We start from the raw sequence: 24655 nt of genomic DNA on the forward strand, positions 1-24655 counted from the left end.
AGATGGAATTGTCCTTGGGCCCTCCCACCCACCCTTATGTTGTATAAACAAAACAGGACATGCACACTTTAACCAACCCATCATTTCAGTGACAGGATCTGCCACACGACTGTGACTGATATGACGGGTTGGTTTGGACCCCCCCCAAAAAAGAAGCAATTAATCTCTCCTTGCACAAACTGGCTCTACAGAGGCAAGATGTCCACCTCATCATCATCCTCCGATATATCACCGTGTACATCCCCCTCCTCACAGATTATCAATTCGTCCCCACTGGAATCCACCATCTCAGCTCCCTGTGTACTTTGTGGAGGCAATTGCTGCTGGTCAATGTCTCCGCGGAGGAATTGATTATAATTCATTTTAATGAACATCATCTTCTCCACATTTTCTGGATGTAACCTCGTACGCCGATTGCTGACAAGGTGAGCGGCGGCACTAAACACTCTTTCGGAGTACACACTTGTGGGAGGGCAACTTAGGTAGAATAAAGCCAGTTTGTGCAAGGGCCTCCAAATTGCCTCTTTTTCCTGCCAGTATAAGTACGGACTGTGTGACGTGCCTACTTGGATGCGGTCACTCATATAATCCTCCACCATTCTTTCAATGGGGAGAGAATCATATGCAGTGACAGTAGACGACATGTCCGTAATCGTTGTCAGGTCCTTCAGTCCGGACCAGATGTCAGCATCAGCAGTCGCTCCAGACTGCCCTGCATCACCGCCAGCGGGTGGGCTCGGAATTCTGAGCCTTTTCCTCGCACCCCCAGTTGCGGGAGAATGTGAAGGAGGAGATGTTGACAGGTCGCGTTCCGCTTGACTTGACAATTTTCTCACCAGCAGGTCTTTCAACCCCAGCAGACTTGTGTCTGCCGGAAAGAGAGATCCAAGGTAGGCTTTAAATCTAGGATCGAGCATGGTGGCCAAAATGTAGTGCTCTGATTTCAACAGATTGACCACCCGTGAATCCTTGTTAAGCGAATTAAGGGCTCCATCCACAAGTCCCACATGCCTAGCGGAATCGCTCCGTGTTAGCTCCTCCTTCAATGTCTCCAGCTTCTTCTGCAAAAGCATGATGAGGGGAATGACCTGACTCAGGCTGGCAGTGTCTGAACTGACTTCACGTGTGGCAAGTTCAAAGGGCATCAGAACCTTGCACAACGTTGAAATCATTCTCCACTGCGCTTGAGACAGGTGCATTCCACCTCCTATATCGTGCTCAATTGTATAGGCTTGAATGGCCTTTTGCTGCTCCTCCAACCTCTGAAGCATATAGAGGGTTGAATTCCACCTCGTTACCACTTCTTGCTTCAGATGATGGCAGGGCAGGTTCAGTAGTTTTTGGTGGTGCTCCAGTCTTCTGTACGTGGTGCCTGTACGCCGAAAGTGTCCCGCAATTCTTCTGGCCACCGACAGCATCTCTTGCACGCCCCTGTCGTTTTTTAAATAATTCTGCACCACCTAATTCAAGGTATGTGCAAAACATGGGACGTGCTGGAATTTGCCCATATTTAATGCACACACAATATTGCTGGCGTTGTCCGATGCCACAAATCCACAGGAGAGTCCAATTGGGGTAAGCCATTCTGCGATGATCTTCCTCAGTTGCCGTAAGAGGTTTTCAGCTGTGTGCGTATTCTGGAAACCGGTGATACAAAGCGTAGCCTGCCTAGGAAAGAGTTGGCGTTTGCGAGATGCTGCTACTGGTGCCGCCGCTGCTGTTCTTGCGGCGGGAGTCCATACATCTACCCAGTGGGCTGTCACAGTCATATAGTCCTGACCCTGCCCTGCTCCACTTGTCCACATGTCCGTGGTTAAGTGGACATTGGGTACAGCTGCATTTTTTAGGACACTGGTGACTCTTTTTCTGAGGTCTGTGTACATTTTCGGTATCGCCTGCCTAGAGAAATGGAACCTAGATGGTATTTGGTACCGGGGACACAGTACCTCCAACAAGTCTCTAGTTGGCTCTGCAGTAATGATGGATACCGGAACCACGTTTCTCACCACCCAGGATGCCAAGGCCTCAGTTATCCGCTTTGCAGTAGGATGACTGCTGTGATATTTCATCTTCCTCGCAAAGGACTGTTGGACAGTCAATTGCTTGGTGGAAGTAGTAAAAGTGGTCTTACGACTTCCCCTCTGGGATGACCATCGACTCCCAGCAGCAACAACAGCAGCGCCAGCAGCAGTAGGCGTTACACGCAAGGATGCATCGGAGGAATCCCAGGCAGGAGAGGAATCGTCAGAATTGCCAGTGACATGGCCTGCAGGACTATTGGCATTCCTGGGGAAGGAGGAAATTGACACTGAGGGAGTTGGTGGGGTGGTTTGCGTGAGCTTGGTTACAAGAGGAAGGGATTTACTGGTCAGTGGACTGCTTCCGCTGTCACCCAAAGTTTTTGAACTTGTCACTGACTTAGCTTGACAAAGGGAACACACGGCTTGACACCTGTTGTCCGCATTTCTGTTGAAATAGTTCCACACCGAAGAGCTGATTTTTTTGGTATTTTCACCAGGCATGTCAACGGCCATATTCCTCCTACGGACAACAGGTGTCTCCCCGGGTGCCTGACTTAAACAAACCACCTCACCATCAGAATCCTCCTGGTCAATTTCCTCCCCAGCGCCAGCAACACCCATATCCTCCTCATCCTGGTGTACTTCAACACTGACATCTTCAATCTGACTATCAGGAACTGGACTGCGGGTGCTCCTTCCAGCACTTGCAGGGGGCGTGCAAATGGTGGAAGGCGCATGCTCTTCACGTCCAGTTTTGGGAAGGTCAGGCATCGCAACCGACACAATTGGACTCTCCTTGTGGATTTGGGATTTCGAAGAACGCACAGTTCTTTGCGGTGCTACTGCTTTTGCCAGCTTGAGTCTTTTCATTTTTCTAGCGAGAGGCTGAGTGCCTCCATCCTCATGTGAAGCTGAACCACTAGCCATGAACATAGGCCAGGGCCTCAGCCGTTCCTTGCCACTCCGTGTGGTAAATGGCATATTGGCAAGTTTACGCTTCTCCGACAATTTTATTTTAGGTTTTGGAGTCCTTTTTTTACTGATATTTGGTGTTTTGGATTTGACATGCTCTGTACTATGACATTGGGCATCGGCCTTGGCAGACGACGTTGCTGGCATTTCATCGTCTCGGCCATGACTAGTGGCAGCAGCTTCAGCACGAGGTGGAAGTGGATCTTGATCTTTCCCTAATTTTGGAACCTCAACATTTTTGTTCTCCATATTTTAATAGGCACAACTAAAAGGCACCTCAGGTAAACAATGGAGATGGATGGATACTAGTATACAATTATGGATGGACTGCCGAGTGCCGACACAGAGGTAGCTACAGCCGTGGACTACCGTACTGTGTCTGCTGCTAATATAGACTGGTTGATAAAGAGATGTAGTATGTATGTATAAAGAAGAAAGAAAAAAAAACCACGGGTAGGTGGTATACAATTATGGACGGACTGCCGAGTGCCGACACAGAGGTAGCTACAGCCGTGGACTACCGTACTGTACTGTGTCTGCTGCTAATATAGACTGGTTGATAAAGAGATGTAGTATGTATGTATAAAGAAGAAAGAAAAAAAAACCACGGGTAGGTGGTATACAATTATGGACGGACTGCCGAGTGCCGACACAGAGGTAGCTACAGCCGTGGACTACCGTACTGTACTGTGTCTGCTGCTAATATAGACTGGTTGATAAAGAGATGTAGTATGTATGTATAAAGAAGAAAGAAAAAAAAAACACGGGTAGGTGGTATACAATTATGGACGGACTGCCGAGTGCCGACACAGAGGTAGCTACAGCCGTGGACTACCGTACTGTACTGTGTCTGCTGCTAATATAGACTGGTTGATAAAGAGATGTAGTATGTTTGTATAAAGAAGAAAGAAAAAAAAACCACGGGTAGGTGGTATACAATTATGGATGGACTGCCGAGTGCCGACACAGAGGTAGCTACAGCCGTGGACTACTGTACTGTGTCTGCTGCTAATATAGACTGGTTGATAAAGAGATGTAGTATGTATGTATAAAGAAGAAAGAAAAAAAAACCACGGGTAGGTGGTATACAATTATGGACGGACTGCCGAGTGCCGACACAGAGGTAGCTACAGCCGTGGACTACCGTACTGTACTGTGTCTGCTGCTAATATAGACTGGATGATAATGAGATGTAGTATGTATAAAGAAGAAAGAAAAAAAAAAACACGGGTAGGTGGTATACAATTATGGATGGACTGCCGAGTGCCGACACAGAGGTAGCTACAGCCGTGGACTACCGTACTGTACTGTGTCTGCTGCTAATATAGACTGGATGATAATGAGATGTAGTATGTATAAAGAAGAAAGAAAGAAAAACCACGGGTAGGTGGTATACAATTATGGATGGACTGCCGAGTGCCGACACAGAGGTAGCTACAGCCGTGGACTACCGTACTGTACTGTGTCTGCTGCTAATATAGACTGGTTGATAATGAGATGTAGTATGTATGTATAAAGAAGAAAGAAAAAAAAACCACGGGTAGGTGGTATACAATTATGGACGGACTGCCGAGTGCCGACACAGAGGTAGCTACAGCCGTGGACTACCGTACTCTACTGTGTCTGCTGCTAATATAGACTGGTTGATAATGAGATGTATATATGTATAAAGAAGAAAGAAAAAAAAACCACGGGTAGGTGGTATACAATTATGGACGGACTGCCGAGTGCCGACACAGAGGTAGCTACAGCCGTGGACTACCGTACTGTACTGTGTCTGCTGCTAATATAGACTGGATGATAATGAGATGTAGTATGTATAAAGAAGAAAGAAAAAAAAACCACGGGTAGGTGGTATACAATTATGGATGGACTGCCGAGTGCCGACACAGAGGTAGCTACAGCCGTGAACTACCGTACTGTGTCTGCTGCGACTGGATGATAAATAATGATATAAAATATATATATATATCACTACTGCAGCCGGACAGGTATATATTATATAATGAGGGACCTGCTGGACACTGTCTGTCAGCAGAATGAGTTTTTTATAGAATAAAAAAAAAAACACCACACAAGTCACACGACGAGTGTTTAACTTTTTCAGGCAATCACAATATAGTATACTACTAACTATACTGGTGGTCAGTGTGGTCAGGTCACTGGTCAGTCACACTGGCAGTGGCACTCCTGCAGCAAAAGTGTGCACTGTTTAATTTTAATAATATGTACTCCTGGCTCCTGCTATAACCTATAACTGGCACTGCTCCCCAGTCTCCCCCACAATTATAAGCTGTGTGAGCACAGTCAGATATATACATAGATGATGCAGCACACTGGGCTGAGCAGTGCACACAGATATGGTATGTGACTGAGTCACTGTGTATCGTTTTTTTCAGGCAGAGAACGGATTATATTAAATAAAACTGCACTGTCTGGTGGTCACTGTGGTCAGTCACTAGTAAACTCTGCACTCTCTACAGTACTCCTAAGCTCCAGTAAATCAAGTGTCTCTGTCTCAAATCAATCTCACTCTCTCTCTTCTAATCTAAATGGAGAGGACGCCAGCCACGTCCTCTCCCTATCAATCTCAATGCACGTGTGAAAATGGCGGCGACGCGCGGCTCCTTATATAGAATCCGAGTCTCGCGATAGAATCTGAGCCTCGCGAGAATCCGACAGCGTCATGATGACGTTCGGGCGCGCTCGGGTTAACCGAGCAAGGCGGGAAGATCCGAGTCGCTCGGACCCGTGAGAAAAAACATGAAGTTCGGGCGGGTTCGGATTCAGAGGAACCGAACCCGCTCATCTCTAATAAAACAGGCATGTTAAACGTAAAATTAGCACCTTTAGAAGTAAAAGAGGCACATTTATCGCTGATGTGGAAGGAAACTGCATGGATAGGCTTAAAGTCTAATTAGAAATGCAGAATAGAGAGCACCACACACTATAGACAGCCCACAAAAAGTGCAATAGTCAGCAGGTAAGTACAAGGTAAATCTTAGTCGCCGTGATAAACTGCCAGGCATGTTATGTGACTGACATCTAGAGTAGCTAGACCGACTCAAGGAGATATAGGTGATCATTTCCTTGATGCTAGTCTTGTGTTGTGCAATAAATCAGAAAAATTTAAAAAAAAATAAAAACACTTTTCAAAGTATCATAGAAACATTTAGTCTACAAAAACATTTTCATTCTTCTCCCCATGTCTAGTGTACCCCAACCCAATGAATACGAGTATAGGTATGCATACACTCAGGGTGAAGGGGCCACAGTATCCCACTGTGGGCTTAGACATTTGAAAAGTATGAGGTTATATTATTAACGAACAATGCAATTAATTACACAACGTGAGACTGGCATTTCCCCGAAGAATCAGTCCCACTATTGCCAGAGCAGGAGTTACCTTTTTCTTTTCTACTCCACAATTTGTTTTTTTTTCTGTTCCTCCCCAGCCCCCCCACACGGGCAATAGCTCTTAATTGTTCTATTCCCAACTGAGCACATGATTACATTTATAAAATAAATATTTCCTAATATAACAAATTCAAAGTAACAGCGGGATGTAATGGCGTCCAAGATCGCTGAAGCATCCCGCACCTCCGGCGATCTCGGACGCTATTACATCCAGCCGCAAGTATTTCGTTTTTACAATCATTTCACATTGCAGGTAGAGGCTCCTTTTGGAGCCCCTGTCCCTGAATGTGAAGAATAGTAGATTCGGGCGATGTATAATTTTTTATTGCCACAAATAGGAGTGATATTAAATTATAATTAACAGGTCTAAAACCTGCAAATTAGTAATATGCTCATATATATGGCAAAACTAAGAAAGATCATAGGGTTGGCTTATAATAGTCGAAGTTTTATTTAAAAAAAAAAAGAAGTCATCATGTTCATAAAACTTTTATTGGTAGATCTGTAACTGAGAGCGTAACAGACATAAGATCAGAGACAGGCAACATACACATGAGCAGAATAACTATGGGGGTAATTCCAAGTTGATCGCAGCAGGAAATTTTTTAGCAGTTGGGCAGAACCATGTGCACTGCAGGGGGGCAGATATAACATTTGCAGAGAGAGTTAGATTTGGGTGGGTTATTTTGTTTCTGTGCAGGGTAAATACTGGCTGCTTTATTTTTACACTGCAATTTAGATTGCAGATTGAACTCACCACACCCAAATCTAACTCTCTCTGCACATGTTATTTCTGCCTCCCCTGCAGTGCACATGGTTTTGCCCAACTGCTAAAAAATGTCCTGCTGCGATCAACTTGGAATTACCCCCTATATCTCTGCCATTTAAGTTAGAACAAACATCCTTGTGTAGATTTACATTATACAGTACAAGGGAGACACTGATTGTATGGATTCCAGTGAACAAATTATAATTCGCTCTATGGAAGTTAATGGCTGGATATATATGTAAATGTTAGCCAAGTGTAATGATGCACACACATACAAATTAATAGGAGATAATATTCAGCATATGTTACACTGACTTGCTCACTGCATTAGGGCCTATACTTCTAAAGACTGTGATTGGATAATGGATCCTCATTGCTCTAGTGCAGGAGCAGACAAACTTTATTCCTGGAGTGCCGTATTAAGGAAATAACTTTTAACGAATCACCACAATTTTTTCTTCTTCTCATTGTTACCCTCCAAGCAATTAGGTAAGGATTCTTTGCTGATTAAATCTTATACTAAGAAATGATAAACTAATAATAATAATAATAATAATAATAATAAAAATATCTTGAAATAAAAACATTTAGGATAGCAATTTTACTCGCTGTTATTAGATGCTGTATTTACACAAACATGGAATTTTAATTTGACTGCAGTTGAAAGTCCCCGAGCAATTCTCTTCAGTTATGGTCTCTCAGAGAATGACCGTGGTCTGTATCATCGACCTTGTGTCTGACTGCTGCTGCTGGGTGGGAGACCCTGGGCTTGGTAGAGAAAGGCTTTGTGTGTGTGGGAGGGAAGCAAGGTGTAGGATACCTGGGAAGTCTGTTGCTTCCACTCATGGGGTGTTACCTCAGCTCCACCTGTCTCTTGAGCAGGATACATTCAGCTGTCCTCACTCTCCATGGTGGGAGGTGGAGGGAAGAATTAAAGCCTGCAAACTGTAGACCAGTCAGAGGACCACATTGGAGCAGGTGCAGTGTAGCATTTGACCCATGTGCCTTAGTTTGGATGCCCTTGCTTTAGTGGTTGGCAAAGGCTGCCTTGAGTTGTGTTGTTTAATATCCTTTTCCTGAAAGGGTGTTTGCACTCCTCTATGGGTTGTTACACTCTATGGCTAGGTGATATTAGATCTTGCTGTCCCACTAGGAAGTTGCTGACAAGTGAATAATGAGCTAGCAAGTCACAGGACGTGCAATTCAGGAATGGAGCAGAGTTCAGGGGCAGGCAGCAGTGAACTGCATTAGAGGCAGGGCAATCCCTGACAATAAGTAGTTGAGATCAGAATCCAGAGAAATATTAAAGCAGTTCTGCACATAAGCTGTAACCTGTGCAACATACAAGCACTGAGTAACAATGAGGGGTTTACACAAGCAACTTCCTTGACTGACCGCAATGATGCAATAGTGAACAGCGGCAATAATTTATAAGGGGCAAAACCATACCTTGTAAATGATTGCTGCTTTAAAAAAATGTCCGAGATCAGCCAGCATCCCACACCTCCGGGAAACTCGGACCATATTACATATACCCCAAGGTGTCATGTTACTGTGATCCAATTAATGCATATGTCAGGGTACAAACTGTTTATTTAGCACAGTCCTTTCACCACACATTTTACCCTGGCTGCTAGGGAACATATCCTGCAATTGCAAAGTCCGTACTTCCCCGACCATTTACTGACTCCATAGGGAGAGTGGAGGCATGCCCAAGATGGTGGTAGAGGATGCTTCTGTTTTTAGAAAGTCATAAAATACATTTCCCCGGCCATCGCCTGACATTCCATAAGGATAGCTAGATGTGTAACACATGTTTATTCACTGCTAGAGATCTGTAATGTGAAAAGCAAAGAACAAGTAATTTATATTGTTAACACATGAGACAGATTGTGAGGAAGAGAACACAGAGTGAGATCCTTTTGAAAACAATATATAAAGTTATGGCACGTGCTCACAGGCAGAGAAGGACATATCCCACCTCATTAGTTACAGGTGAGGTATCAGAGGTTACAGAGTGAGGAACATTCTTCCCACAGAAGTAATGTAGAACTTTAATTCAAGGAATTTTGAGATAAAATACGTATATAAATCATTCATCCCTGAGGCCAAAGGAGATCTACCATCAGTGCCGGACTGGCAGGGCCTCATTGTCTTCATGTGTCTGGGGCACTCCCACTCCTCAGGCCCTCCTCTCTTCTCAAAACTTGTCCCCAATTGTCTTCTGGCCCACCCCCACTTATTGACCAACATTCTATTAGAGTGTCGCGCAAAGTAACTCCACTGATTAGAGCTTTCTCATGAAATTAACAGCAGCTTAGCTCAGCTGGTTTCTTCATTTAAAAGAACAGTGTGACTGGAAGGGAGGTACAGATTGAAAGTCTAGGATCAAACCCAATAAATCTAAAACATTTCTGAATGAGACTAGCAATAAGCCATTGGCTATTTTCTCAATGTTTATTCACAGTAGATAAATATTTCACTTGAACAGTTTTTTTGAATGGGTTCTTCCTGCACCTGGGGCATTATCTCATGACTTACAACAGGCTTAAAAACTAAAGAGGAATGGTAGGAATTACAGTTTATGCACTTTTACTACCACTTACAAATGATATTAAATGCTAGTAGGATATTTATCCATAAACAACCATGTTCTAATAGTAATTGTAATTTGTACCATATAGTGTATACTATAAGAAGTGTGCGATGCATTGCAGCATTACTTTTTTGTTGCTGTAAGCACCTAGAATATATTGCACAATAGGGTCACTTCAATTTGAAGTGATGTTAATAGCACAAGGAAGAAGGTCCCAGATCTATTCAATTGGCCGTGCTATTAAGCCTGACCAGAGGATTTCTTCTTGCACCCCTCCTGAGGTGTGAGCAGAAATCCAACTAAACTAGTGCTGCGTTGCGGTTTTAGGCCTTTAGCACAGCGCAAACAGCACTGCAGCAGGCACTTAAGTCAGAGAATGCTGGTTCTCGTGACTAAACACCCAGCTTAAGGCACAAGAACTCACTGGCATCTCCCGATCAGCGATGAGGACAACCAAATTGCTCCAGGACCTCGCTCCCTGCGCTATTAACCGATTTGAATCAAGTCGACCCCATTCTATAACGTACAACTTCAGCAGGAAAACGTGACCCTGCCACTTGCATAAAATATAAAAGTAAGTAGTAGGGGAAAAGTAATAAATATATGTATCTCCCAGTTCAAAAAGCAGCAGCTCTCATGGGTTATTGTAAAACCAACTGTATTAAGCACAAAGTGACATACCAACCAAAGGTGAACCCTGACAAAGATGCTGTTGTGCCCCAAAACATTGGTATGTTACTTTGTGCTTAGGGGGTCAGTCAGAGTTGATCTCTCGCTACGGATTTTCGCAGCGATTATGGCAGAATGGGGCTAATCTGCGCATGCGTATGCACCACAATGCGCAGGCGCATCGTGCAAGTACAAAGAGCTTTGTGGTTCTGCACAGGTTCTAGCAACGCTTCCAGTCGCACTGGCGGACGCAAGGAGATTGATAGGAAGTGGGAATTTCTGGGTGTCAACTGACCGTTTTCTGGGAGTGTTTGGAAAAACGCAGGCGTGGCCGGGCGTTTGCTGGGCGGGTATCTGACGTCAATACCGTGACCTTTGTCGCAGCAATCATCGCACAGAATAAGTAACAGGGCTGGTCTTGTTCTGCACAAAGGGGGTCATTCCGAGTTGTTCGCTCATTGCCAATTTTTGCAACGGAGCGATTAAGGCAAAAATGCGCATGCGCATGGTATGCAGTGCGCATGCGCTAAGTATTTTAGCACAAAACTTAGTAGATTTACTCACGTCCGAACGAAGAATTTTCATCGTTGAAGTGATCGGAGTGTGATTGACAGGAAGTGGGTGTTTCTGGGCAGAAACTGGCCGTTTTCTGGGAGTGTGCGGAAAAACGCAGGCATGCCAGGATAAAACGCGGGAGTGTCTGGAGAAACGGGGGAGTGGCTGGCCGAACGCAGGGCGTGTTTGTGACGTCAAACCAGGAACGAAACGGACTGAGCTGATCGCAATCTGTAAGTCTCGAGCAACTCAGAAACTGCTAAGAATTTTCTATTCGCAATTCTGCTAATCTTTCGTTCGCTATTCTGCTAAGCTAAGATACACTCCCAGAGGGCGGCGGCCTAGCGTGTGCAATGCATCTAAAAGCAGCTAGCGAGCGAACAACTCGGAATGACCCCCTAAATGTGTTTGCTGCCGCTCGGCTGCACATCCGTTCGCACTCCTGCAAAGCGAAAATACACTCCCCCGTAGGCAGCGAATATGCGTTTGCACGACTGCTAAAAGTAGCTAGCGAGCGATCAACTCGGAATGAGGGCCTTAATACCGTAGGATTTATACTGAGCCTCTGAGTGCTGCTGTGTCAGCATCTGAAGTCTTATCTCCGGTTCTGGTCCCTGCGGCCTTCCTGTTAGCTGGCTGGTGTGGCGGATAGTGGCTGCGGCAGCGAGGTCCTCCGATGCAGCTGACGGGCGTCTGGAGGCCGGGGACCAGGTCCTGGGGAGCGGGGCATGGCAGCCATAGGTGTCCGTTTCCAAGTGTCCTGATGCTGGAGTGCGGCGTCTGGGAGGCTCAGGCCAGGCCAGAGATAGTGGTTGTGTGCTGGTTCCACATGTGTCCTCTTTGCAGGGAGCCACCATGTTGGAGACCAAGCTAAGCCAATGGGTATCCCACTTCGCGTCCAGCCAGTCTGGTGCAGTCTTCCCTTATAAAAGGGGGTTGATGCTTAGCTATGGTGTCAGTGCTTCAAGTTACTTGCTGCTGTAAGGTGCTCAAGCTCTGCACTCCCAGGTTAACCACTGGTATCCTGGTTCTGTTGTGGCCGCCGGGTGGTCAGTTCTGTTATTGCAGTCCTTGCTCACAGTCCACCTGCCCTTGCTGTTGAACCGCTGGGTTCCCTATCTGGTAGAGGGTCTCCGTTTGCTGACTGTGCTCTCAGCGATCCGTGTTCTTCAGCATCATTTACAAATCACAAGTCATCACCTCATTCCATGTTCTTCAGCATCATTTACAAATCACATCATCACCTCTTTCAGTGTTCTTCAGCATTGTCTACAAATCACAAGTGATCACCTCATTCAGTGTTCTTCAGCATCGTTTACACATCATCCCCTCATTCAGTGTTCTTCACCATAATTTACAAATCACAATTCATCTCTTCATTCAGTGTTCTTCAGCATTATTTACAGGTCATGAACATTTCATCCTTCAGGATTCACTCAGACTTATCTCCTAGTCGTTGTGTATGATTGAGGTCTCAGTAAAACTGAATTAATCTTTCTTCAGTGTATTGTTCTCGGTCATTGTTCTCATTGCCTACCCCTCTTCATCTTTGGGCCTAAGTCTTCAATCCATGAGTAAGAACTACATTCAGTAAACTTGTTTCCTTCCTTTGCCAAATAAATCGCCAGATGTGGACGCATTAAGACTTCAATGCAATTAAAAATTAGGCCCTAAGCAGCCATCACCGCGTCTCCGGATGGTAAGGCCTCTGGCCTTGATGGTATTCCATCGTAGTTGTATAAGAAACACGCTAAATGTTTCGCCATTCAGTTGCTTAATTTATTTAACACTATGGGGGTAATTCCAAGTTGATCGCAGCAGGAAATTCTTAGCAGTTGGGCAAAACCATGTGCACTGCAGGGGAGGCAGATATAACATTTGCAGAGAGAGTTAGATTTGGGTGTGGTGTGTTCAATCTGCAATCTAATTTGCAGTGTAAAAATAAAGCAGCCAGTATTTACCCTGCACAGAAATAAAATAACCAACCCAAATCTAACTCTTTCTGCACATGTTATATCTGCATCCCCTGCAGTGCACATGGTTTTGCCCAACTGCTAAAATATTTCCTGCTGCGATCAACTGGGAATTACGCCCTATATTTGCACAAAATATGCTTCCCCCATCTATGGTGGAGGCATTGATCATAGTGATTCCAAAGCCGGATAAGGACCCTGCGACAGTCGAGTCATATCGTCCTATCTCTCTATTACCCACGGATGTTAAAATCCTGGCCAAGGTCCTGGCTTCCAGACTCAATCAGGTTATAACCCAAATCATTCACCCGGACCAAAAAGGCTTTATGCCTGGTAAGTCCATTGCCGGTAGTTTAAGGTGCTTGTTCACTCATTTTCAGGTTTCTCGGGGGGAGGTCTGCTCTTCTGTTGTAGCCTCTTTGGATGCCGCAAAGGCCTTTGATTCGGTGGAGTGGGCTTTCCTATGGGAAACTATGAGTAGATTTGGCATGGGTCCCAATTTTATTAAATATGTTAAATTGCTTTATTCTCTGCACATGGCCAGGGTCTCAGTGAACGGATATGTATCACATTCCTTCCCCCTGTCCAGGGGAACGAGACAAGGCTGCCCTCTGTCCCCCACCTTGTTTGCCATTGCTATTGAACCATTGGCATGTTTGATTAGAGCTAGTCAAGATATTCTGGGTATTAGGGTGGGCGCAAGGGAAGATAGAATAGCATTATATGCTGACGATCTCTTGTTATTCGTTGATGATTATGTCTCCTCTATGCCTATAATTCTGGATATGATAAATACCTATGGACACTTCTCCGGGGTCAGAATAAATTGGGACAAATCCACTATCACTCCACTTAAGGGTCCAATCCCAGTAGCCCCTTTGATCCATATCCCGCTTAGGTGGGTAGACTCTTTCAAATATCTGGGTATATGGGTATCGAACGACCCTTGTACTTATGTCTCTCTTAACATTATGCTGCTGGTTGATTCTCTCTGATCGAAAGTTAAGGTTTGGGGGACTTTGCCTCTGACTATTACTGGTAGGGTCAACTTGGTGAAAATGGTGTATCTATCTAAGCTCCTCTATGTCCTTCAGCAGTCACCTATATATATTGGCTTAAAAATATTCAGGCAAATTGACAGCTTACTGTCTTCCTTGATTTGGGCTAGCAGGAGAGCGCGGTTGAAGCTTGATACCTTGTCTAGACCAAGATCGGTAGGGGGCTTAGCCCTCCCTATTTTTTTATTTTATTATTATGCAGCGCAATTAGCACATATTTGGGAATGGGTGACGGACTCCGGTAGTCTCACTGTACACTCCTAAATGTTTCTTACAGATGCTACTCTGTGGGAATGTTAAACTATCTAAGGTCACTATAATAAGACAGGCCACTCTTGTATGGAAACAGGTACATGCTGCCTTGCGGGGCCAGGGTATAGACCCAGACACTCCATTAGATAATGTCCTTGGTTTCCCAGAATTAGCCTCGCTCCACGTTAGTGCGGTGTGGGGGAGGTGGGGGGTAACTTCCTTGGGGCACTTGTACAATGGCGATATCTTGAAGTCCTTCCAGCAGCTCCAACAGGACTATAATGTACCCTCTTCTTACTTCTATCGGTATTTACAACTGAGACATGCGATTAATGTACAGTTTTCTAATACCCCTCCGATGATTCTAAACTCCCCAATTAAATCACTCTTGCTGAGTCTGGGGGACGGCATTTGGTTTCCAATATATATACAAGTATGCTTCAATCTCACTACTCTGACCCGTTGTCCTCTCTTAGAAATAAATGGGAATCCGACCTGGGACCAATTTCAGACGAGATATGGGAGGGAGCTTTATGCTCTCCACGGTTGTCTACCACCACCACTAGATATCAGCAAATCCAATTATTATACATAGAGTGTATATGACACCGGTGAGATTGGCCCGCATAGGCGGTACTCATTCTACCAGATGTCCTAAATGTGGCAGTTTGGATGCTGATTACTGGCATGTTATATGGCTTTGCCGTAAGATAGCAATATTCTGGTCTGGTATTATTAATATCATAGTCTCTACTGGAATTCCATAGGTTGTGTGTACCCCGGCGGTGTGTGTGCTGTTGGCTTTGGAGGACGATGCCCTGGACGCTCCTAGCAAACGATATCTGATTAATCTGTGTGCCCTAGCTAAGGTGTGTGTCGCTAGACTATGGCTAGCTAAAGATGCTCCCACAGTACAGTCCTGGGTTTCGCTTGTTAATGAAACGGCCGCTCACGAGAAATATGTATATATGGCCAGAAAAGCAAGGAAAAAGTACTACGACTTGTGGGGCAGTTGGCTCAGCTCTCCTAACTCAACGAACCATAATAACTGAATACTCACCACTGTGTGACTAATATGGGGGTGTGCTGGAGGGATGGGCCACGTTCCGTGGGGAACATGTAGAGTTATGTAAGAAGGGTTTATACTAGCAGCAGTGATTTCTCCTCTTATACATTGCCCTTGGGACCCGCGACCGGCCCCCCATTTGCCTGCACTTGTAGATGGGGGTTGTACATTTATAGTTAGCTGGTTGGATATCTGAGAAGTACTTGACTACTATATTTGGATAATTGTCTTGATATGTGTCATTTTGTCCTGATTTACAAATGTATGTTTTAAAGAGATAAGCCTGCACATCGCATTTATAATGACTGTATTTTTTTTGAATTGGGAATCTGTGTATTCCCTTATGTGGAATTTTGTTTTTTGTTTTTGTTCCTTTTTCGTTTAGTGGTTTTTGTTTTAATGTTTACAATGCAAATTGAAAAACCAATAAAAATGATTGAATTAAAAAAATAAAATTAGGCCCTAATGCATATTTGGTAATTTTTATTTATAAAAAAAAAAACTAAGCACAAAAACACCCTATAAAATATTATCTGTTAGTGCCACTGGTCATTGCGATTAGAGATGAAGGGGAGTGATTTACCATGGGGCCTTAGCCAGGAGGAATTAGCTGTCTCACCAGGTCCCCCCAACAGACTCACACATACGCTCCCCCCATAGTCACATTTCCATTTGTCTCTTTGACCATCCCCCCAAACACACACCACACTCCCTCAGTGACCCCCCACATTCCACTCTCTCTGTGACTCCCACATTCCCCTCTGTCTCTCAGTGAATCCCCCCCCCCCCAACACTCACAGTCATCTCTCTCAGCAATCAAACCCCACAATCCACTCTCTCTCAATAACCCCCACCCCACAATTCCCTCTGTCTCTTAGTATCCCCCCTTCCCACATTCACTGGTCAGAGGACCAGTCGGGGGCCTCTTTCACATATTGCTGCAATAGCATCTGTCAGGCAGGTGGGCAGGCGGTAAGTGCGGGCCATGCCCCCCTCTTGTTTGTCAAAGTGTTCCCCCTTGATGGTGGCCCTGCCAGCAGGTCTTTCCGTACAGGAGACATTGGCATTATTCTTAAAATAAAAAATAACCTTTTCTACTTGTTTATGAACAGAAATAATTTGATAAATAATCCCCATTCTGTAATAACCCCCATAGACTCTTCTGTAGGTTTTTGGTCAATATATTTCTATTATTAAAAATTTGCATTTCGTGCTTTCACTATATTGTTTTAAATGCACTTTCAATTATGTAAAATGGTCTTGTCTTAATTATGCTAATTGTGGGAAGTTCTTACCTAGTGAATTAGTACATTATAGTGTATGTGTACTGGGTCTGGGTGCGTCTCACACAAACCACGTCAGTTGGGTATCCGGACTCCAGGTCGACAACAAAAAGGTGGACACACCTTAGGTCGACGCCAATTGGTCGACACACCTTAGGTCGACATGGACAAAATGTCGGCATGGACAAAAGGCCGACATGGAAAAAGGTCGACATGGAAAAAGGTCGACATGAGTTTTTCACAAATTTTTTTCTTTTTTGGAACCTTTTCATACTTAACGGTCCACGTGGACTACGATTGGAACGGGTGATCTGTGCCGAGCGAAGGCACCATGCCCGAAGCATGGCGAGCGAAGCGAGCCATGCGAGGGGACGCGGTGCACTAATTGGGGTTCCCGGTCACTCTACGAAGAAAACGTCACAAAAAAAACATTAAAAACTCATGTCGACCTTTTTCCATGTCGACCTTGTTCCTGTCGACCTTTTGTCCATGTTGACCTTTTGTCCATGTCGACCTAAGGAGTGTCGACAAATTGGCGTCGACCTAAGGTGTGTCGACCTTTTTGTTGTCGACCTGGAGTCCCAGACCCGTCAGTTGGTCTTACAACTTCTCCATGTTGCTGCTAATTCTGTAGCCAGGCTCAGTTTTTATTGGAAATGCCATGTCTGGTGGATACGTAAAACTCTTCCGTATGTGCGGTGGTATCCAATTAGCCGTGATAATTTACTTTGACTCGCCTGGGGCTATCCTTTTAGCCCCTATGCCAGCACTTATCAGGGATGTTGTAGGCAGGCGAAACCAAATCCCAATGAGTAGGCATATCTTCTGCGATCATGGCTGCAAAAAGACATACGTTTCGCAGATCCTTCATGTTTCGTGCGAAAACAGGTGATTTTTTTCACACAAAAAATAGAGTATAATCGGGCAAAAATTGTGACAAAAAACCCCCACCAACAACACATCCACCCCCCATGATAAATCCCCCCCCCCATAAACTTTTTGACTCAAAAAAAGTGCAATTTTTTTTTACGTAGGACAAGAATGAGTTAAAAAAAAACACATAAGAAAATATAAAATTACTGCAATCTCGTACTCCAGATCCTACTGATGTCTCACAAAGTCCATTTCAGGCTACCATTGAATACTGTATTAATCATTTAGCATTAGCCTGCCTGCAGCACTAACTAAGCACATTGTACACAACCAGGGATAAATGGACAGTGGTGTTAGGAAGCACCTGTATTCTGGAAGCAGACACCAGGTGGTTGGCAAAACCCAGAACATAGGCGCAGAGTCTAACACACCAGGGGGTGTTCACCAGGGAACAGCGCAAGGGGATTTGGGCTTCGCTGCCCCTGATGTGCAGGTCGCGGTCCCCTGCCTGGGTCACCTGGTATCTGCACAGGATTCCACAAGGTATTAACAAGATAATTTACCTGGAGAAATGCAGCTGGTAAGGCAGGGGTTAATTGCAGAGTGACTGACACAGCAAGGCTAATGGCAGAGGTTTGATGAGAGCGGAACTGGGTCACAGAGGGAAACTTAAACTTGCAGGCTGCAAGTTCTGGAAAGCAGAGCTGGAATTTGGCAGGATTCACAGGGGTTTGTTTGGAGTCTGGATACAGAATTGCAGGTACTGAATGGAGATGAACATGCAGAAAGGTCTGTGTGATTAGACTGCTGTTGCACCTGGTGCAGAATTACTGAGGCAAGGTGCAAGACTGGCTGGAATGGTGCACTGATATCTTGAAGCAGGGATTCCAAGGCAGAAGGACACACTGGATATAAAACTGTAGTAGATACAGGTCCAAGATGAACTGGGTGCAGGACTGGCAGGAATACTGGGACCAGTTACCAGGACACAGGAGACTGGGAACTTGCACAGCATGCAATGGCCACGTGCTGAGCACACAGGATCAGGCTCTAATGGGTCCTACAGACACGGTGATCTGCCGCCGAGCTGCCCGACCACCAATACGGCAGATGGGCGACCCGGCGGCTGGGCAGTGACGGGGGGAGTGAAGTTTCTTCACTCGCCCCGTCACCCGGCTCCATACAAGTGCAGGCAAATATGGACGAGATCATCCATATTGGCCTGCATGCACAGCCAACGGAGCACCAGCGATGAACGAGCCACTCAAAGATATGACCGTGAGATCGTTTATATCTTTGAGGATTGTCGGCCAGTGTGTAGAGCCTATAAGGAGTCCAGACTAGATACTGACTCTCTGATACTGAACTCTATCACTGGCATGGTGGTATGTGGATACTCCCTAGTTCAGGGGTGGGGAACCTTTTTTCTACCGAGGGCCATTTGGATATTTATAAAATCCTTTGGGGGCCGTACAAAAATTCTCAACTTAAAAAATTACCCTGCCCCCCAGTGGGTCTGCCCCTTAGAGGTACTGTGAGTGCGCGCCGGAGGCGCGCACGCGCCAAAAAATGGGTGTGGCCAGTTAAAATGGGAGGTGATACACATATGCCCCCAATAGTGCGGTGCCAGATCCACAATTGCCCCCACAGTGCCAGGTATACATATGCCCCCACAGTGCCAGGTATACAAATGCCCCTCACAGTGCCAGGTATACAAATGCCCTGATGTCCCCACAGTGCCAGGTATACAGATGCCCCCACAGTGCCAGGTATACCAATGCCCCTCACAGTGCCAGGTATACAGATGTCCCCACAGTGCCAGGTATACAGATGCCCCCACAGTGCCAAGTATACAAATGCCCCTCACAGTGCCAGTTATACAGATGCCCCCACAGTGCCAGTTATACAGATGCCCCCCACAGTGCCAGGTATACAAATGCCCCTCACAGTGCCAGGTATACAGATGCCCCCACAGTGCCAGGTATACAGATGCCCCCACAGTGCCAGGTATACAAATGCCCCCCACAGTGCCAGGTATACGAGAGCCACTCAGAGCTCGCGGACCGGCAGCCGCGGCTCCTGATTGGCTGCCGGTCCGCGAGCTCTGATTGGCTCACGGACCGGCGGCTGGTTTGCAGTACTACACGCCTCCGCTCCCACTCGACAGCCGCGCTCTCCTCCCTGTCTCCCTGTTCTGACAGCTGAGACACGCTGCCGCCGGACTGAGTGGCAGCGTGTCTCACTGACACAAGCTGGTGGGCCGGACCAAACGGCTTCGCGGGCCTATACGGCCCGAGGGCCAGAGGTTCCCCACCCCTGTCCTAGTTAAAGGGAGACAGACCAATCACATGATAGTCAGGCTGAAGTTGCAGGTAATGAGGTACAGGTGATCAGTTGCTAGGAAACGAGAACAACAGAAGGGAGCAGCCGGATCCAGGTGCTAATCAATGCAGAAAGCAGAACTGACAGATTTGCAGCTGCTGCACACATAACAAGTGGTCACTGCTTGCAGCCCTGTCTTGTTCTGAATTCACTGATCTACTCTCAGCCATACATTTTATTACTTACATCTCTTTTTCTGAGCAAAATATATGATTTTCTTCATTTAACCTGCAATTGTACTTTACTTATACAAACAGAAGCCCTAGTCTAATGCATTCAATATATGTGAAAATGTCAATATATATTTATTTTTGCTTTACCAGATCATTCTGGTCATACTTCATTTACTCACAATAATTTCCATAAATCCAATTTGAACATTATCCTACAAAATTGCTTATTCATATTTTTCAACAGGCAAATAAAAGTTTCATATTTTAATTTAGCCATAAATTAATCCTCCTTTCTCTAACGTCCTAGTGGATGCTGGGGACTCCGTAAGGACCATGGGGAATAGACGGGCTCCGCAGGAGACAGGGCACTCTAAGAAAGAATTAGGACTACTGGTGTGCACTGGCTCCTCCCTCTATGCCCCTCCTCCAGACCTCAGTTAGAATCTGTGCCCGGACGGAGCTGGGTGCATTTTAGTGAGCTCTCCTGAGCTTGCTAATAAGAAAGTATTTTAGTTAGGTTTTTTATTTTCAGAGAGCTTCTGCTGACAACAGACTCTCTGCTACGTGGGACTGAGGGGAGAGAAGCAAACCTACTAACTGCGGCTAGGTTGCGCTTCTTAGGCTACTGGACACCATTAGCTCCAGAGGGATCGAACACAGGAACTTAACCTTGGTCGTCCGTTCCCGGAGCCGCGCCGCCGTCCCCCTCGCAGAGCCAGAAGCCGGCGGGTGAAGCAAGAAGACGTCAAAATCGGCGGCAGAAGACTCCTGTCTTCATATGAGGTAGCGCACAGCACTGCAGCTGTGCGCCATTGCTCCCACATTACACCCACACACTCCGGTCACTGTAGGGTGCAGGGCGCAGGGGGGGGCGTCCTGGGCAGCAATTGAGTACCTCTTGGCAAAATAGGGCACTGTATATATGCATGAGCCCCCGCCATTATTTTTACACAAAATCGCGTGACAGAAGCCCGCCACTGAGGGTGCGGGGCTTCTTCCTCAGCACTCACCAGCGCCATTTTCTCTCCACAGCTCCGCTGAGAGGAAGCTCCCCAGGCTCTCACCTGCAGAAGCACGATGAAAAAGAGAGGGGGGGCACATAAATTTGGCGTAAAAACAATACATACAGCAGCTACTGGGTTAACACTAAGTTACTGTGTAATTCCTGGGTCATATAGCGCTGGGGTGTGTGCTGGCATACTCTCTCTCTGTCTCTCCAAAGGGCCTTGTGGGGGAACTGTCTTCAAATAGAGCATCCCCTGTGTGTGTGGTGTGTCGGTACGTGTGTGTCGCCATGTCTGAGGTGAAAGGCTCCCCTAAGGAGGAGATGGAGCTAATATGTGTGTGTGAGGGTGTCTCGGTCGACAACGCCGACACCTGTTTGGATATGTGTAAGTGCTAAGTTGATTTATTGCACAAAAGATTAGAGAACAGACAGGAAATCTACCCATGTCTGTCCCTATGGCGCAGAGACCTTCAGAGTCTCACAATGCTCACTATCCAAAATAATAGACACTGATATCGACACGGAGTTTGACTCCAGTGTCGACTACGATAATGCAAAATGGCAGAAAAGTATTCAATATATGATTATTGTAATAAAGATGATTTGCATATCACTGATGACTCATCTGTCCCTGACACAAGGGTACACATTTTAAGGGGAAGAAAGCTGAGGTAAATTTCCCTCCTCTCATGAGGAAAAAGAGCGGGAATCTCCAGACAAGAGACTGCAGTTTCCCATAAAGACTTCTCAGGCAGTATCCTTTCCCCAATAGGGCCAGGATATGATGGGAATCTTCCCCTAGGGTGTCACGTTTGCCCAAAAGGTAGCCCAGACGTAACAGCTATTCTCAGGGATCCTGCAGATAGCGTGCACATTCTGGTACACTACTCAGACCGGCGATTGTGTCGGCATGGGTTTGTAACGCTGTGGCAGCGTAGACAGGTACCTTATCAGCAGAGAGTGAGACCCTAGTATGTATATATATATATGTGTATATATATATATATATATATATATATGTGTGTATGTGTATATATATACAGTGGCGTAACTAGACATTTTTCTCCCCCAAACCAAAAAATTCTTCAGCCCCCCCCCCCCCCATGCCCCATAATTGGGAGCAAGAAAGGGATAAATATGCGCGCGCCTTTGGCGCGCGGCGCAAAAAAAGGGGCGTGGTTTCTTTGGAATGGGCGTGGTTTCTCATAAAGGGGCGTGGCATTGCAGGAAAAGATTACCTTATACCCCAGTTTTGCAACCTGCACGCCCAGACGTTAGCCACCACAGGAAAGAAAAATAATCCTGATTCATGCCCCTTACATTATTTGTCATTTTTCCTCCTTATAGTAATGCCCAGTATACATTATTCCACATACTGCAATGGCCCTTAGACATTATGCCACACACAATAATGCACATGACACAATATGCACACACCGTAATGCCCCAGACATATTATGCCACACACTGTAATGCCTGTGACACATTATGACAGGAATCGCAATGCCCGTTATACATTATGCTACACACTGCAATGCCCCTGATACATTATAGCACATACAATGCCTGTGACACATTATGACACACACCGCAATGTCCGTGATACATTATGCCACACACTGCAATGCCCGATACATTATAGCACATACAATGCCTGTGACACATTATGCCACACACTGCAATGACCTTGAGACATTATACCACAATGCCCGTGATATAGTATACCATACACCGTAATGCCTGTGACACATACCGCAATGCCCTGCCCGTTATACCCTATGCCACACACCGCAATGCCCGTTATGTATTATGCCACACTGCAATGACCCTGAGACATTATACCACATATCACAATGCCCGCGATATAGTATACCATACACCGTAATGCCTGTGACACATTATGACACACACCGCAATGTCCGTGATACATTATGCCACACACCGTAATGCCCATTACACATTAAGTCCTACAGTAAGGCTTCTAATTACTTTTCAATTACCTGCTCATTGTCAGGGGTTTCATGCACTGGGTGTCATGCTCGTTGCCAGGGGTTTCATGCTCTTGGTTCCATGCACGGTGCCAGGGGTTTTCATGCTCAGGGTGTCATGCTCGTTGCCAGGGGTTTCATGCACTGGGTGTCATGCTCGTTGCCAGGTGTTTCATGCACTGGGTGTCATGCTCGTTGTCAGGTGTTTCATGCACTGGGTGTCATGCTCTTTGCTAGGAGGTAGTCCTTGTTGCTAGGGCTGTGCTCCCAGTGCCACATATGTCCCCAGTGCCAGATATTCCCCCCCAGTGCCAGATATGCCCCCAGTGCCATATATTCCCCCCCAGTGCCACATATGCCCCCAGTGCCGGATATTCCCCCCCAGTGCCACATATGCCCCCAGTGCCAGATATTCCCCCCCGTGCCATATATGCCCCCAGTGCCATATATTCCCCCCCAGTGCCAGATATGCCCCCAGTGCCATATATTCCCCCCCAGTGCCACATATGCCCCCAGTGCCGGATATTCCCCCCCAGTGCCACATATGCCCCCAGTGCCAGATATTCCCCCCGTGCCATATATGCCCCCAGTGCCATATATTCCCCCCCAGTGCCAGATATGCCCCCAGTGCCAGATATCCCCCCCAGTGCCATATATGCCCCCAGTGCCAGATATCCCCCCCCAGTGCCAGATATTCCCCCAGTGCCAGATATTCCCCCAGTGCCAGATATTCCCCCCCAGTGCCATATATCCCCCCCCCAGTGCCAGATATTCCCCCAGTGCCAGATATTCCCCCCCAGTGCCAGATATTCCCCCCCAGTGCCAGATATCCCCCCCCGTGCCATATATGCCCCCAGTGCCATATATTCCCCCCCAGTGCCAGATATGCCCCCAGTGCCAGATATCCCCCCCAGTGCCATATATGCCCCCAGTGCCAGATATCCCCCCCCCCCCAGTGCCAGATATTCCCCAAGTGACAGATATCCCCCCCCCCAGTGCCAGATATTCCCCCCCCTGCCATATATGCCCCCAGTGCCAGATATCCCCCCCCCTGTGCCAGATATTCCCCCCCAGTGCCAGATATACCCCAGTGCCAGATAATCCCCCCCCAGTGCCATATATGCCCCCAGTGCCAGATATCCCCCCCAGTGCCAGATATTCCCCCAGTGCCAGATATTCCCCGCCCCCAGTGCCATATATGCCCCCAGTGCCAGATCCCCCCCCCCAGTGCCAGATATTCCCCCCCAGTGCCAGATAATGCCCGCCGCCGCTGCTGCCGCTTGTTGGAGGGACACGGAGGGCACAGCGTCTCCTGTGTCCCTCCTGCATCATCTCCGGCGGCCGCGGGTCTAATAGGGGGAAGTGCCGGTTCGTGAGCCAATTAGAGCTCACGGACGGCACTTCCCCCTATTAGACCCGCGGCCGCCGGAGATGATGTAGGAGGGACACAGGAGACGCACACGCTGTGCCCTCCGTGTCCCTCCAACAAGTGGCGGAGGGAAGGAGAAAGCAGACTGACATGCGGACGCTCGTCCGCATGTCAGTCTGCTGTAAATCAGTGGCGCCCCCGCAGCCCCTCGCCCCCAAGCCACCGCGAGGACT

The 24655-nt window shown here is 46.6% G+C and overlaps 1 protein-coding gene across 3 annotated transcripts in view; it reads right to left on the minus strand.

The window, feature by feature from the left end:
- The window catches only part of LOC134969168 (ADP-ribose glycohydrolase MACROD2-like), a 260404-nt gene that overhangs the window by 55849 nt on the left and 179900 nt on the right, over positions 1 to 24655 (minus strand). For 2 of the 3 annotated variants that reach the window (XM_063944935.1, XM_063944936.1), the window contains exon 3: positions 21070 to 21123. The exons of the other annotated variant lie outside the window; for it this stretch is intronic. In XM_063944935.1, the coding sequence (XP_063801005.1) occupies positions 21070 to 21123 (54 nt within the window). The remainder of the gene's footprint in view (positions 1 to 21069; positions 21124 to 24655) is intronic. 3 annotated transcript variants of the gene reach the window in all.

This window comes from Pseudophryne corroboree, chromosome 11 (genome assembly GCF_028390025.1).
Source record: "Pseudophryne corroboree isolate aPseCor3 chromosome 11, aPseCor3.hap2, whole genome shotgun sequence".
In the NCBI taxonomy this organism is placed as follows: domain Eukaryota; kingdom Metazoa; phylum Chordata; class Amphibia; order Anura; family Myobatrachidae; genus Pseudophryne; species Pseudophryne corroboree.